The sequence below is a fragment of the Pogona vitticeps genome, chromosome 6 (assembly GCF_051106095.1).
Source record: "Pogona vitticeps strain Pit_001003342236 chromosome 6, PviZW2.1, whole genome shotgun sequence".
NCBI lineage: Eukaryota > Metazoa > Chordata > Lepidosauria > Squamata > Agamidae > Pogona > Pogona vitticeps.
Window position 1 is genome coordinate 14596478 of NC_135788.1, and position 17528 is coordinate 14614005.

Genomic DNA, 17528 nt, shown 5'->3' on the forward strand with positions numbered 1-17528 from the left:
AAAAGAAAATGAATTGGTGCTCTCAGCTTTTTATAGATAAGTTAATTTTTTAGGAAATGTTTGAAAGCTGTGAATTCAGAAAACTACTTTCATTATAAAGGCTGTCCAAATTGTCTTACAGGAAAAATTGTGGGTTAGAGAAGAAAGAACATTTTCTCTTGCTAGCCAGTGACCTTTTCTGCCTTTGGGGGGAAAAGGTTACATTGAATTGTTTATACATAAATCTTGATGATATCTTGTGCCGAGTTCTAAAATTATAAGGATGTACACTGCGAAATATAGGACTACATTGCCTCTGCAGGCTTGTTTAGAAAGAGAGACAGGGAGAGAGAAAGAGAGAGAGGCTCTTCAGAACAATAGGCTATTCAAACTCTTAGATGGGGAAGACCTTAAACTCGGAGAAGGGCAGCTAGCGATTTTAGTGGCTAGAATCAGATTGTCACAGCTGACTGCTTGGCATATTTGGGTCCTCTGAATCACAGTACTTTGTTTGTGAACTCTTGGAATGGCTGATAAGAAAACAGAGTTTCCTTTCTCTGTGTTTTGTCTGAGAGCAACTCATTTGAATCCAGAGAAATTGGCAGAGCTTTCTAATCTCTCTTGCGTCTTAATTGCTAGATCTTCTGCTTGTATTAAATAACACAATGAGCAGTCTGGTAGCTGAGTTATAGAAGAGCCTCACATTCAATCACCATAGTTTCTCATGTGCAATTTTGCTTGTTTTATGGAGTAATTAGAGCAGGAGCGTTATAATTCTTTCCTTATTGGTTTTCTAAAATAGAATCTATATTTGCGCTTCAGTCATAGACAGCCTGGTTTATGTTTTGCCTGCATAGCAGCTCAGGTGGTAGAGAGGAAATCCCCTTTTATGCTTTCAAAATAACCTAATGCCACTCTGAGATAATATACATACAAAAAGGAATAATTTTGTTTCTTGTGGTGTTTTTTTTTAAAGAAATGGTAATATTTTGGAAATTTGTGTTTGAGGAAATTAAAAATTTTGAATATCAGGTGCAAGCTAAAAATCATCAATATGAACCCCTTAGAGTTTAAGGCACTCTCTGGGTGGTTTACAAGTTAATTATGCAAGCTATATGTTGCACCCCCCCGGCAAGCTGGGTACTCATTTTTCCACCCTCAGAAGGATGGAAGGCTGAGTCAAGGTTGAGCCAGTGACCTGGGATCAAACCCCAGGTTGTGAGCACAGTTTTGGATGCAGTACAGCAGTTTGACCACTGCGCCACGAGGCTCCTTAGGTTAAGATCAGATTACAGGAAGAATATTAGATATTGCCTGATATCTGGTCACATGATAGTTCAATCAAAATCTGTGTTATCAACAGCAATTGGAATGGACTTCCCACCCCTTCCTAGGAGCTGAACATGGGACATTTTGCATAGAAAACAGGTGACGCAAGAGACAGCCTTCATCCAAAGACAGATGCGGCAATGCAACTTTTCCCTCCTTTCTCCCAGTGGATTGCATGCTGTTTGTGCTGTAGAAACAAGTTAAAAAAACAGGCTACAAGTAGTCATTGAACAGGTAGATGTGCAGAAAGCTGTGCTTCCTGCACACAGATCTGTTCAGATACCTAAAGGAATCCCTGGATTCATAGGTTAACACTTACTAACAAGCAGAAATGCCCTACATGAGAGTTCTGTGTTTTCACACCTATCAGATAAATGATGAGACATTGCTACTAGAGATTGTATAGGCTGTGAAACAGTGGAGAAGTCTGTGCAGAACACTTTTCAACCGTGGAAATACCACCAGAACTGTGGCCACCTTTGCAGAGTCCGAAGTACTGTCCTTATTGTGTCTCTCTTTTTCAAAACAACTGCAGGGCGTTTTGTTTAGTGAAACTGAAAATTACTGATCAAGTATAAACCTTCAGTGGACAGATGGAAAGAGTTGGGCTGGATTAAAAAAAATAGTATCTGTAATTCCATTGCACATAGAATCCATTTGCTCATACTGTTTGATTCCATTTGGTTCCACAAAGTCACCTGGAGAATTTTATTGAAGGGTGTGATATACAGTGGGGTCTCGACTTACGAACGGCTCGACATACGAACGTTTCGACTTAAGAACTGCTCTCATAGGAATATATGGACTCGACATGCGAACTTAGATTCGAGTTACGAACTCTTTTCTTTCCTTTTTTTAAAAGCTAAGTCATCTTAGGTTAAAAGGAAAAAAGAATAAAATATCCCCCTCTAGTGGCAGAAGGCGGAATAGCAGCTTCCCATTAGTTTCTATGGACGAAAAGAGCAGATACGGATGAAATGGTTTTCAATGCATTCCTATGGGAAATGAAGATTCGACTTATGAACTTTTCGACCTGAGAACTGCCTTCCAATACAGATTAAGTTCGTAAGTCTAGACCCCACTGCAAGCTGTTTAGGAGATAATATAGACCTTCATGCTGGTTGCCCTCCACCCCAAACAGGAGGTGTTCAGATGTATATTGCCAGCGCATACACAAAGTGTGGTCATTTATTAATCTGTATTTATCTGAAACCATTGCAGTGAAAACATGTTTCAATTTTTTTTCCTTTCATCTTTCCTAAAATTATTTTACCCCTTTCAGTGGAGGAAGACACCGAGGAAAGCTCACGATCGGGCAGAGAATCGGTGTCCACATCTAGTGACCAGCCATCCCATTCTTTGGAAAGACAGATGAATGGCAATCAAGATAAAAGTGACCGGAAAAAGGTGGGGAAGGACAAGAAGAAAGATCGAGATAAAGAGAAGGACAAAATTAAAGCCAAGAAAGGAATGCTGAAGGGCCTCGGGGACATGTTTAGGTAGGAGCCTGAAAACATAACTGCTTTTTTTTTTCCTCATGGTTTTGCGCTGTGCTGATAAGCAAATGTTACACACGGGAGCCCTTATCCTCCATCATCTTGCAGGGTTATAAAGATAAAATGACATATTGGCTGAAATCCTGTTGCTAGTAAGTCACACTATTGAATCATTGGGAATTTGGTGAGCTAACTCGTCCATAAACTCTATTAATTCAATGAGCATATTCTAGTTGAGACTTACTACACTAAGCAACAGGATTTCAGCTACTCTGTTCTTTCCAGAGCTCCTAAGCTTTATAAAGAGAATGTGAACATGCAACAGTAAGATGAACACATTATGGAGCTTCTTGTCTATGTTCAACCCCCTCCTTATTGGTTTTCCACTAAGCTTTCCATTTGCCTAATTTCAGTTCTTCATAACCAATTTGTTGTGTTTTATTTCTTTTTTTATTAATCTGCTTTGCTTGTCCTGGTTTTATTATTGCTTTTATAAAGTAATTGAACTGGGTGATGTTACTCTTTTTTCTTTAGTCTTTGAGAATAGAAGGGCAGAGCATGCATTTATTTCATAAAGAAATAAAATATTCAGCCAATGTTTCAGGGTGGTTGTGACATAGGCATAAACTCTTCCAAAATGTATTGAGAAGACAGACAGATGGACACATAAACACACCACCTGATTACAGTTTAGTAAAATTTACCTGTGTTTCTTATCTTATCAAGTTACTTTTGAGAAGTGGGGATGCAAAGATGTTTTTGCAAACAACAACAACCACCAAAACACGCTTGTAACTATACTGGTAAACAACTACTTTGGGGAGTCAAAAATAATTGCAACAAATTGTTGTGATGGGCTATCAAATTGCCTCCACTTTATGGTGACTTTGAATTGGTGACCACAAAGTCCTATCCTTAACAGCCCCTGTCCAGATCTTGCAAAGTCAAGTGCATATATTCTGTTAATGAGTTAATCCACCTCTTATTTGATTCTCCTCCTTCCCAGCCTTGTTATTTGATTGCTTATCTGAAATAACTTTTTTTAAATGGAATTGCTTTTGAAAAACTAACTTTGCAAGATTTGCTCATAATGTGTGTCTTTCATGAGAACAGCATCCAGAGTGTACTGTACTCGTTTTTCTTTTTTTACCTCTACATACTTTCTTACAGTCTGTTATATTTATTTGAGCGGATATGTGCCCACTAGGGTTTAGAATCTTTTCTGTATGCCTGCAAAACATTCAGCATCTCCAGGCATAGGGCAGCCAGAAACACAGGCCTGCATCTCCCAGGGAGAAGGGCTTCTTGATCTTTCTGTATCAGATTTCCTTCTAAAGGAATAAGCAGCGAGATGTAAATGCAGCACAAACCTCCCATGAACCAAACCTGTGCAACTTTTTTAGCCAGCTGCAGTGCAGGCCAACTCCTGTGTTTCTCTTGTCCTTAGTGCCTGTTGTATCATGTCACATAAAATATTGAAAAATCTGTTTTTTTAGCCGGTTGTTCAAAGCTTCTTTCTGTCCCACCCCCTCCTGCCCACTTGGTTCATGTTGTTATTGTTGCTGCTGCTGCTTCTCCTGTTTTTTCCCCCTTGCTGTTTCACAGTTACAGATGTCTGGAAGACCGAATTACTTGGCATGTGCTTTTTGAGGGGGGGGGAATACCACCGGTGTTGTTTTTTCAACAGCTTGTACACAAGTAGCATGAGCTTATCAATGGAACTTTGAAAGAGATGGTTGTAGGTTTCATTGCTCCTTTTGTTATTTGTCTTCCATATTTCACACCATTTGCAATTTGGCACCCCACCCTCTTCGACAGGTGACTATTCAGCAGCAGCATCCCCTTCCTGCCTCCTCCAAGTGCTTCTGTTGAGTGGGTACCTGTAGGAGGGGGCGTGGCACCGAGCCCGGATCAACTGTTTGGCCAGGAAACGAACCTCACTGAATCACCAAACCACTAGTTTGTGCTCATCTCTAATGGAAACTATGTACAAAAGCAGAGGAAGCCACGTTAGCCATAAGGCGAATTCCAAAATCCATTCTGGGCAAAGTGTGCAGATTTTTCAAGGTCACTGATCGATATTCAAGCAGGGGATCCAAAGAAGTGGGCAGAAAACTTGGCAATTTCTTTGTGAACAACAGAATCGGTGAACCTGAATACAATGTTTTCCCTTTCAGTATCTATGCATTATTAGTTTTAAAAAATATATAACAACAATAAAGGGTCTTATGGCATCTTGAAGATTAATCAATAAAACAAAATATAAATAAAAATATATAAATCAATAAGTTAATTTCAGTTCAGAAAAGGTTTTTATTAATTTAAGGTTATTTTATATCAACCCTTTGAGTTTTTTAAAAAGTACTAGGTTGTATACAGAAGAATAAAATACAAAACCAATTAAGATGCATCTGATACGGAATGGAACAGTGGTCAAAACACAAGAACTTAAAAAGCAGCAGGTCTTAAAAACCAGATAAGAATAAAGAGGGCAGTAGTCTGCTTGTAATGAATCCATCATTAGTCTTTTTCTTTTTAAACAGTATTTACGGAGGTTAGCTATATGCACATACTGGTGATCATTCTTTTAGCCAACTACTCAATTTGGTGAGATACCTCTCTCTGGTCAGTGACTTCCAAAACCTGTTTCGAAATTTGGTCTGCGTTTTAAAGTTCCAAAGTATGTCATTCTTCTTTCTGGTGGAATTCCTGTGTTACCTATCCTCTGTCCTTACTGTGGCAGAATCTCCCTAAGGAAATTGCAAGAATCAAAGTGTATTGGAATGAATTTGCAAAGGCAAACAACAGACAGACAGATAAAGGTCTGTACAACAGACCTCTTTCGCCATGTTCTGTGGCCTTATCTATAATTCTCTTGAGTAGAAATCCTTGGAGTTAGAGCATCTTACTTGGCCTCAGTATTGCTTAGTTATCTAAAACAATAAGCTGCGGAGCAAGTGAGCAGGTTACAACCTGTACTAGGAATGCTGGCCTGATAGAGGACAGGTATACTCATTCCTTTTGGCGCTAAACAAGAGAATACTGTAGCATTCGGTGACAAGAAGCTACTTGGTCTATAGGTTCACACTTTTCGTAGACATGTGGGTGGGGGTACAAGAATGCCATGGCCATTCTGTGTGTGGCTCAGTTGGGAAGAATCCAACTTCATTGGCACAAGAAGGAAATTATTCCTGCTCTTAATTTACCCTTATCTCTGCTCACAGTTATTAAAGGCAGAAATCAGAAATGTTTTCATTTTGGGACTACACTTCTTTTTCTGGCTGTAAGATACTGGAAATTGTTTATTTTTCCCCCTCCTTTTAATCCAAAACCTAGCTTAAGGTTGTTTATTTTCTTGCTTGCTTGTTTATTTCCCCAAAACCCTTAAGAATGTTACAATTGCTGCCATTCCTTAAAAATGCCACTCTGAGCTACATGCAATCTTGGAGAAAAGCTGGAAAAATGTCACCTGAATAGAGTTTGAAGTATTTGTAACTTTGGGGATATCAAGTCACCACTGGTTTTGTTTGATTGTTTTAACAAGAAATTTTCCTGTCTGGGAAGAAAAAAAAAACACCAGAAGGTATTCTTAAAACAAACAAAAAAGCTGCAATGCAATGGGTTAAGCTGCCTGCTTTGCATAGATAGTATGTGCTTTGTGTATGGTGTTGTACACACTGGATTGATCTTGGTCCTGCATTCCCTGTGTACCACCCACACCAGAGATTATCACACTTGTTTGCATTGCCCCCCCCAAAAAAACTTGTACAACAGACCTCTATCGCCATGTTCTGTGGCCTTATCTATAATTCTCTTGAGTAGGAATCCTTGGAGTTGGAGCATCTTAGTTAGCCTCAGTGTTGCTCAGTTGTCTAAAACAATAAGCGGAGGAGCAAGTGAGCAGGTTACAACCTGAAAACGTGTAGAAGCATTTTTAATTTTGCACAAACAACATATTAGATGACTATTCAGTGCAAAAAACCAGTTGTGAAGTAGGGATGGGACTTTTGGCGGGTGGGTGGGATAAAGAACTCCCAGGATCTCACAATTTGGCTAAGGGAAGTTCCTTCCAAATCATGGATTTTTTTCCGAATAAGTTGCTTTGTTATAGAATTAGTAGAGATTAGTGTATCTTTATTTTCATTTTTCTGATAACTTTGTTCAAGATGTGTAGTATTCTGATACTGAAAAATAAGCTGTGTTCTCTTATATTTCAATACTCAGACCACCTTGTCTGCAAACACCTGGTATTTATAATCTGCGTGATGATATTCTACATCATTACTTCATTTAAGAATTAAGTACAATTTATCACAATTTTGCAAGACATATTGTACATTTATTTAGATATGTAGGTTATAATGTTTAAGATACAGACAGTGCAGTGCCTGGTTTTCATCTACAGGACCTACTGTCTGTAGAGTACAGCTGGGCAAGGCATCCATGAGAAACCAATGCAAATGAAATATTCCCATACTACCATTAAACTAAATTCTACAATTACATTTGGAATGATTACTAGGAGCCTTGGAGTGTTGCTCCATCTAGTTCTGAGAAAGGAAACAGATAATTTAGTTTAAAAAACCTGTTTAGCTGAAATCAGATATACTGCTGTCTCTTCTTACACAGTGCACAGAATGTCTCCAGATTCATAAACATATTATTTGGAGCTTTGAATTGCATGTTCCAACTGCATTAACCACCTGAGACCTCTGACTGGACATTTGGGGAAACAACATATGTCGGCTGCACATGCCAGTTGTTTGCCATTCCTGTTGTCTACTCCGTGGTTTGCATTTCATGTGGTTTTTTATGTCTAAGAGTAAATCAAAAGCTGCTAAAAAGTAGAGCTCTCTCTCTGGCAAAAATTCGTATCAAGTTCATAATTTCTGCACCAAGTGCAGAAAATCGGTGGATCTCTGATGCTGACACTGGGAAGGACTGCCTGCTATGATCAGGCTGCGCTGGCTGAAGCTTCATGTGGACGTGGCTGTCTAGTTAATTCTTCCAAATAGAAGCATGGTTGCGTCCTCTAATGAATAATTACATAGTCTCCACTAATGATGATGGCCCAGGCCTACCTAGTGTCTTCACCAGCTTTCCAAAACCTAATGGAGGACAGTCATACAGCACCTTTATCATTTTTCTAAGGGATGCCCAACTTGACAAGTGGTGCATTTTCCATTTTATCAAACTATCCCTTAAAAAAAATAATCTCTTAGGCATTTTTAGCCTCATATCCAGATAAGAACAAAGCCCTTCCTGGAGACATTTGCTGTCCCAGTACATGCGATTGTGAACAGATAACCCCAGTTTGAGCTGCTAGTTCCCTTTTCTCTGTGCACTGTAACTGATATCATCTCCTTGCTTGCATATCTTGAAGAGTGTGCAAGAACATTCACGGAATGTATGTTCCAGAATGGAGCAGAGACCCCTTCAGCATTGGCTGCTCTTAGCTAAATCTCAGAGTTTCGTTTAGGTGTAAAACTCTTTGAGCATTCAGCGCTCCTAGCTGAACACTTGAAAATGAAGACTGAGCATTTCTATACCAGCATCTACAAGGATGTGTGAAAGGAAAGCGCCTTAGAGAAGACTAAGGCTTGAAATAAGCCACCTGGTATGTAATCTTTCCACACACAGGATTGGAACCTGGAAATACTTTCAAGCAAACATCTCCTTTACATTCATATTCAGGTGGTGAGGACCCCATGGGAAATTGTACCAGGTTGTGCTCCCAGATGGCTTAAATGGAAGCTTGACAGCTTTTGTTATCCACTTGGGTGGAAGAGAGGTAGCAGCGTCTCGGGTCAGATAAACTAGGTCACTACCTTGATGCTACTGCATTTGCTGAGCAGAGTTTAAGAAAGATTGTCCACTTTTAACTTTATTTAGGCAGTAGAGAGGTTCAGAAGAAGTAGAGAACCTTCTAATGGGAGAACTACATAAATAACTTACTGTTCGCTTCTATTAATTTTATCGATCCTTTACATTATCTTGCTAATGTTAAATCAGTTTTGTCACCAAAACTCTTAGCAGTAATAAATGTTCTGTACCTTATTTCTCAAAATGTCCAGTTTTATTACTTTAACATCATTCTTTATTGTAATAACATGTATGTATACTGTATTTTATGTAGGCTTAGTATGTAGTTCCATAGTTGGAAGCCTATGCAGCTGAGCAGGGATTTGAACAAATGTTTCTCCTGCAAGAATCTAGTAGTAAACAGTGTGCCTTCCCCTCCAAAAAAAGAGAGAAAAGAAAAGGGGGAAAAAAGAAAAATAATGTAGAACCCATCACGAGGTAATACAGAACGATGGATTTAAAATGAGAGATTATAGTAATCTTACATTAGTTACCAGTTTGTCATTCCGGCAGGAAACAGAATGATAAAATGCAGTATAACACCTTCCAGCTGGATCTCCCCTACATAAATCTTGAACTTGTATATCCAGTGTGGCACAGTGTACAATTTTTAATCAGAAACAGGATCGTAGCTTTGGGGGTTTTGCATGCCAGAATCAGTGTCAGGCTGACCTGGTAGTGAAGCAAGTCTGTAGCTTCCGATAACATATTCTTCCAGTATTCTTCTTTGCTTGTCAGAGAGTTTAAGTGGAGAACCTCTGACATCAACGGTGCAGGATCTGACTGCAAAGCAAGCCCAGAGAGGCACATGGCGTGACAGCTGAGCTTTCTAAGACCCTTCCTGACGTTTTGTAACATTTCTTTCCCAGTCCTGCCATCTGAATATAAAATACAAGTGTCAGGGATGACACCTACTTTATAATCTCCGCAAAAGAAACCTTTTCGTATGAGAATTTGTTGACAGTTCCGAGATTCAAAGTCAATTTCAATTCAGGCCTGTGTACAAGATGGGGATTTTCCACACCCTCCTTTCCCTTTCTGCAACGGATGTGAAAATTGAAGGCTGATGACTATTCAGCCTGTAGCAAAGTATGGTAAATAAATATATATCGTCTTGAGTGTGGGGGAATCTGCTAGATGAAAGAATATGTTAATGACATTCCTTCCAGTGTGTGTTGCAAACATTTCTTTTAAGACTTAATTTGCTACCCTGATATTGACTGAATATCTGCAATAGTTAGCATAATCTTTCCAAGCTTCTTCTTTTGAGTTTTGTTTTATTAACTTTTAAGCCTTCTTGAAATAGCCTTATTGAAACTAATGTTTGCAATGCCATATTTACGATTTGAGGAGGAGACATATATCTGTGTCGGAGAGTACATGCATCGACCACACCATTAATAAATTAAAGCTTGAGTTCTTTAGATTGACAGCATGGGTGAGTGATGGGCTTCCAGAAGTGGGGTAGAGCTTTAACTTATAATATTTCATTTCAGGCCATATAAGCCAGAGTCCTGGTTTCACAAGGGCTTGGATTGCTTATGTATCTTTAAAGGGTTTCCCTTGGTTAATCATTTGTTTAAGAATAAAGAATTGTTTATTCAGGAAATGCCAGTGCATTTTAGCTTCTGGCCATAAACACAATTATTCTTGTAAATCTCTTCTAGTGTAATTTAACAGCCTTACTCCTATAAACCACTTTAGACAGCTCAAAACCCTGGAAATTGAGGCACAGGGTCCCCATGAATGGAAATTCTGTTTGAATAGATGTAGGAGAGGAAGGGTTATCGTTTCTTTTCACACTTTGGTCCAGCCATCATTGGTGTCGGTTTTCTGCCTTGAATTTGAGTTTATACTGAAAGAACTCATCTCTCGGCTGTCTCTTTGAAAGAGAAAAGACATGCATATTCCAGACAACCAAGTATTTGGTGTCAGAGGTGGGACATCTATAAAAAGGCTTTCAGAGGGACAGGGTTGACCCAAGAGATTTTGCAAAAGATAGGATGACACCCCACTATTGTGTGTGCAGAAGCTTCAGCAGTGATCATTGGAAAGCATCTTCTGGCACAACTGAGGGCAGTAGGCTAATTTAGTGAGTGCAGGAAAGACTCAGTAGCCCACATAGCTCTGTCCCTCAAGAGAGAGAAACTGTCAAGTGGCTCAGGAAGCCCGGTTAGGACCTGCCCCTGGTCCACCTCAGTTGCTTTCCCTACCCTATGCATGATGGGACAGACCATGTATAAGGCTAAGATAAAAGCCTCATCTGAAGATCTTAATGCACAGGTAGAATGGCACGGTGTCAGGTTGTGAATGGTTATCTTCAACAGCGGGGGCAAGGGCACCAGAACCCAGCCAACAGCACGGCATGCCAAGCCCAAACTCACACACGGACCAACTAGCCAGGATAAGAGCACAGGAGTGGAAACTGGAGCACCGGGACTGGAACTGGGCTGCAGGAGTGAGAGCACTGAGCCGGAGCAGGAATGCAAGGTCAGGAATACAGGAGTTCAGGGCAAGAACAAGAGCTTGTGGGGGGGGGGCTTCTCAATGCACCCTTAGGTCTGTCTTACATTTAAAGTAGATATAAATTAGAATGACTGTTCAGTCACTTTTATCACCTAGGTCATGATGCCCCAACCTTTTTAACCCCGCAGACCGGCTGGGGACGGCAGGGCACCCCCATGCTTGTGTGCATGTGTGAAGGAGCGCGCTCCCTCTCACACAAGTGTGTGTGCGCGCTTGTGCACCTGCGCAGAGGAGCGGGAGGGTACTCGTGAAGGCATGCTCACTCATGCGCATGCGCAAATGACAGTGCAGTACTCATGCAGGCACTCAGGTGCATGCACAAATGGCAGTGCGGTGTTTGTGCAGGTGCACTCTCTCTCATACGCAAAGGGGTGAGGGTGCGCTCACGCAGGCACAAAGCAGCTGTGCGGGGGGAGTGCATGCAGCGGGAGGGGGAAAGAGGACTGTCTTTGCGGCCCAGTCCGGCTTAGGCCATGGACCGGCACAAGGCCACGGACCGGAGGTTGGGGACCTCTGACCTAGGTGACTGAATAGCTCAGTGAGCTGGACACCTAGCTGTGGACCCAGAGGTTAGGTGCTTGATTCTCCACTGGGAGAAGATCCAAGCTGTGTAGTCTTCCAGAAGAAGAGACCAGAAAGCCACTTTTGAGTCCTCTGTACTTTAAAAACCCTGGAATGGGGCACCATAATTCAGAATCAACTTGACAGCATATAATTGCTATTATTATACTCTTGCTACACCAAGTCGTTGGGAATGGCTATCTAAGGGTCTGCCTGTCTTCTTTCAGCCTATCCAGATGTCAGGATCTTCAGGAGAGCCCCTCTTAAGAATAGGATCAGTTCCAGAAGCCTGCCTAGCAGGCACTTAAGGGGACAGGCCTGTGTAACTTCCAGGCTATGGAACGCAGTCTCTTCAGAGTTGTGATCAGTTTTTACTCTTGATTTTAAGATGGTTATTCTTGATTTTAAGATGATTTTAAAAAAATGATACAAAAGTTCATCTTTAAAGATTGGCATATGATGTTTAACCTACTCTCTTGTGTTGTTTTGAGCTGTTCATTTAGTAGATTTTAATGGAATTTACGGTCTGATGGGTTTTGCTTGATTTTATGATTGCATCGTTAAATTTGGTTTTTACTTGTTTTAATCTTTCACGAAAACTGTACGTTATGTGGAGCACTACTTTGTAGTGGAAAATAGTGGCTGTATTTGTAATAAAGTAAGTCAAAATTCTACCCACTGAGTTCTGAATTAACTGAACCTTCCAAGTTATTTTCAAGGATGGTCTTATATTTAACACACCACAGTAATAAAATCAGGATTTATCTGTACTCATCAATAATAGAGCTGAGAAGTGTTCTTGGTGTAACACTGATAGTGTCGTAGCTGTAGGGCACAGATAGTTAATTCACGTTGTAACTGCAGAAGCGACCCCTATGCTTTTTCAAAATGGTGTGTAGTGTTATGTTTAAAGCGTCTTTTTAGGGCTCACTATAAACAGCAGGAAGTAATAGCAAAGGGGATATTCTGTAATCACTTTCGTATCATGTGCCAATGCCATTGTTTAGATAAGTTTCAGGTAAGTTTAGGGTAGGCTTTTGTTTTCTTTGTTTAACAAGCAACAGTAAAGTTTTTGCTATGCAGCAACATTTTAGTAGCTCATGATGAAATGTTCATCGCAGTTAGCTTTTACAACCCCAGTGCCAAGGTTCCCTAGATAGGAGTGCCTGGAAGGTTGTTATTCATAAAATAAAGCAGGTTAAAGAAAATAATGAGATGCTTTCATACAAAGAGTGTGTATAGTCTACTTTGGATAATGCCGTATGGAGATCTTATTTGATTTTTTTTAAAGTATGAAAAAAAAGCCTGCTATAGGAAAAGTGGGAAGCTATTAAAAGCAGGATATGATTCAGCTTGAATTACAAGCCGTTTCATCCCTGGGAAATTGAAAATCTCATTCGTTTTGAATACAGAATCTTGAAACTTTAGGTCCTAAGTTGGTTTCAGAGGGGATCAAAGAGACAAGAACACAGATCCCCAGTGTTTTTCTGTGGTTCATATAGAGTTCTTGATCCTGTTCTGGGCAATATAGTTTATTAAGGATAGTGACTTCTGTGGTTTTGCATTTGGGAGATTTAACAATGAACAGGTGTGAACCATTCTGCTCTGTTTCCACTCTGCCCTCTTCTTGATATAGTACTTTCAAGGCTACTTTATAAGTCACAGATATACTGAATCAGACCACTAGTCCACTTAGCCCAAGTGTCGTAATCTCTGCCTGGCATTGGCCATACAGGGCTATGGCAGGGTTATGGCAGGATTCCTTCCCCAGCCATACCTCGAAATCCCTGATATTCACTGATGGTCTCCCATTTAAGCACTAACCAGATCCAATCTTGTTTGGCTTCCAAGATTATATTAGATCTGGTGTGTTCCAGGTAGCGTGGTAGTAAACACCTGTGAAGGTACCCCTATGATATGGGAAGAGGAGGTACATATTTTTATATTGTCATATGTAGGCTAAGACATCTGCAGAAGCATTGAACTGCATTCAGGTAGACAACGTGTAGTCTGTTTTAAGTAGCGGTTTAGCACAGCTTAAGCTTCATATGTGCTGTGTGCTCTTCTGCTTAGTTTTCCCTCCAAGCTGATTTCACAGCTTTCGAAATGGCATAAAACCACTTCAAATTAACATTCACCTGTTCAGCATGAATGTGGGATCAGCTGACTCCTGCACTTATAAACTAATGAATATGCAACAGCTGCTGTGCCTACCTGGGCAATTTACTCTGGATAAATTTGAAGCAATGGCTTTTGGTTGATGGTGCAAAGTAATCAAGTGCAAATTAATCAAGAAGTGTCTCATTTAGACCTTCTTCCAGGCCATTCAGCTCAATGTAGCATTTGATAAAGTAGTTCCTATTACATATTTTTAAAGAAATGAAGTCTGGACAGCTACTAAAAAGAGAGATGGCTGTTATGATTCTGGAAGTATATTTATGCAATCTGTTTACTCTTTGGTAGTGCCGGAATGGCTTAAAAACTATTCTTGTAACTTCAGTAGTGTTGTTTCTGTGGGTTCATAACACCAAAATTAAACACATGCCAGTTTTCAAGGTCTGAAGTGTTGCTTAATTTATTCATCAGAGGGTGTTTCGTGGAAAACTTAGATCAACAAAGATTTTTATGCCCGTTAACTGACAGGAGAAAGTGCTGACATATTAATGTTTTATAGATAATGAGGTCTATAGGGAAGTTTTAATGTTTGGGAAATTCGAGGTAAACTGTTAAGAGTATGGTTAACCTTTTGTATGTCCGTGTAACCTTTACCTTCAACTTCTATGAAATCAGAGTAAATCAGGGTTTATTTTCACTGAGCAGTATTTGCATCGGGCTCGATTTAGACATAGCCACACTTAGGGGAGAGCCCTTGAAACCTATGGGTCTTAGTTAAATGAAATTCCATCAGTGTCAGTGGGACTGCTCTGATTCTAACTAAGACAACTCATTAAGTTGTTATGATATTTTGTTTTTTCTTATTGGCAGTTTCTGTGAACATGCTTAGTAAAGACCCAAATTCCAAAATGGCTTGAGCCGATCTCAGTAGGTCCTCATGAACATGAAGAATTTAAAGTCATATATTATATAATATTTTGTGGGGCAAGGGAAGAATCTTACCGCTAGCAAAACTATGGGACAAATTCATTAGTTGAAAATATGTCAGGTCAGAGAGTCCCAAAGAGAGCCTACAGAACCTTATAGATTTCTAAGGGGGGAAAAAATCAAACACCTGTTTTCATCGCAGGTGGCATTCATCCCACTTAGGGTTAATTCCAGAATGAAATTGGACAATCATTTCCAGTCATGTCAACATACATCTGGTATCAAGGTAAAAGTCTTTTAATTCTTGCAGTGATTCCAGGAAACATCAGCTTGTCTAATTCTACAAGCTTTATATATTAGCATTGCTTTCATGTTCCAAAAATACTTTGAAGTTGTTGAGAACATCCAAAAATCTTAACATATATAACTGTAGGCACAAATGCTTAAAATATATATGAAAACTAAATGTAAGTTGCAGGCAAATACTTAAGTGAGAAATCAGTCCAAAATACAGGAGTGTAAAAAGTACAATAAAATGCAAAAGAAATTGTAAAAAAATGGAGACATTTGTAGCCTAAAATAGTGCATTGAAAAAGAGAATACAACTCTAAAGTATATCATTAAACAGCTAAAAGCATTGTAACTTTAAGCAACCTTTAGCCTTTAAGCATATTATAAATGACACAAGAAAATTATTCTAAGTGTTCACCCAGCTAAACCAAGCCAGTTTGAAACTATGGAGGAAAATCCATGTTGTCCTAATCTGCTGTTGTTGTTACTGCTGCTACATGATGTACTCTTTGATATCTGTGTTGTTAGTATCTGATATGAGTGGTGTGGCATGTACTGATGTGTAGTGTTGCCTTCTGTTGTTTGTGTCTTCTGCATTCCTATACAGTGGTGCCTCGCTTAACGAGCGCACCGTATAACGATTAAATCGCATAGCGATCCGTTTTTTCGGATCGCTAATGCGATCGCACAACGTTGTTCCCATAGGGAAAAATTCGCTTTGCGAAGACCGGTAAGCGTTTCGCTTACCGATCTTCGCAAAACGACCCCCGCCGATCAGCTGTTCGGCGGCCGGGAAATGGCCTAAAATGGCCGCGCGCAGCGTTTTCGCGCCCTCGTTAAGCGAGGCGAGGGCGTGAAAATGGCTGCCGGCCATCCTGAAGCTTCGCTGAACGGTGAGTATTTGGCCTATTTGGAACGCATTAAACGATGTTTAATGCGTTCCAATGGAAATCGCTGCCCCGTTCAGCGATGCTTCAGCTATGCGAGGCACCACTGTATTTATATTTATCTCAGATGGTTTACATTTTCCTTCAACCAGTAAAGAACTGATTTTCCAGGATCGGTAACTATAGGGTCTTATTCACTAGGGGGAAAATTATAAATTTCTATTTTATTTTCTGTAAATCAGAATCTATAAAGCTGCCACCATGACAGTAGTAGGCATCCTTCAGTCTCAAGAGACTATGGTAACGTGCTCTGTACGGAGGACTTGGAACAGCGTCTAGTGTGGCTGAGAAGGCCAATTCGACAGTGACAATAGTACTATAATTTTTCAAACCTTGACCTATTGCTGCCAAGTATGAGTACATAATCCATTCGTTGGTTAAGTATAACAATCAGAATGCCTCCACCTAGAGTGGCCTTTTAGGCCAGATGGGTGGGGTATGTATGTATGTATGTATGTATGTATGTATGTATGTATGTATGTATGTATGTATGTATGTATGTATGTATGTATTAATTAATTAATTAATTAATTAATTAATTAATTAATTAATTAATTATAATAATTGAATTCAGTTATGCCATTTATCAGGTGCCTTAGGTGATCTTCATTAAGATACTGGTTAGATCCCCATCATCTGAGCCTTCAGCAAAGTCCCCAGACTCTGTTTTTGATTCCCAGGGTTCCCAAACTGGGAACACTGAGAAATGCTGCCATGATAGATATGACAAGTCATGGGATACCCTGCAAAACAAACTGGTGAAGTGAAAACAAAAGTAGCCTTTCTAAGAAAAGCATACAACAGAGATGGGGGTTGAGCTTTAAAAAACACCCCTTTTCAGGGAGGCTTTTCAATCCAACCCTGTCTGAACGCCTCCCATCTGGTCCTGTTTATTGTGAAAATTTGTTGGTGCCATTGGCCTTTATGGTTTTGATTTGTCATTGCTGTTTCTGTTACATTTTAGTGTCCATAGTTTGTTTGTCCTGGTTTGTAATTGTCTGTAAGCCGCCCAGAATAGTGCCTTGGGACTAATGGGGTGGTATATAAATTAAATATGAATAAATATAAATAAAACCATGAAAAAAGGAACCTTCCAAAGTTCATCTCCACTGCATTTAGCTCTGCAATTTTTGCTGAGAACAGCAAGTACAGTATTTCAAGATTCTGTTTAGACTCTAAACTGAACTGGGCAGAACTGGAATATTTAGCAGAGACTCACTAACAGCAGACACCTAGTAAAAGACAACCAACACACCTGGGACTCAATTTCTGAAGTGTGTAGCAATCACATTTCTCTGTTCTTCATCCCCAAAGCAGGCAAGAGTATTATAGCTTATAGTCTCTCTGCTCCTGGTCCTGCTTTGACTGCAACACCAAACAAAAGGTCTTACAAACAAAAGACTGTGGTTTTCTTTATTGAGTCAATCTGTCTCATGTGCAGTCTTCCTCTTTTCCTACTGCATTGCACTTTTTCCTGCATTGCTGCCTTTTCCAG

General features: G+C 39.9%; 1 protein-coding gene across 11 annotated transcripts in view; it reads left to right on the forward strand.

Moving 5' to 3' along the window:
- The window catches only part of PARD3 (par-3 family cell polarity regulator), a 578687-nt gene that overhangs the window by 418275 nt on the left and 142884 nt on the right, over positions 1-17528 (forward strand). For all 11 annotated transcript variants that reach the window (XM_073002940.2, XM_078378538.1, XM_073002942.2 and 8 more), the window contains one exon: positions 2591-2807. In XM_073002940.2, coding sequence (XP_072859041.2) covers positions 2591-2807 — 217 coding nt within the window. The remainder of the gene's footprint in view (positions 1-2590; positions 2808-17528) is intronic.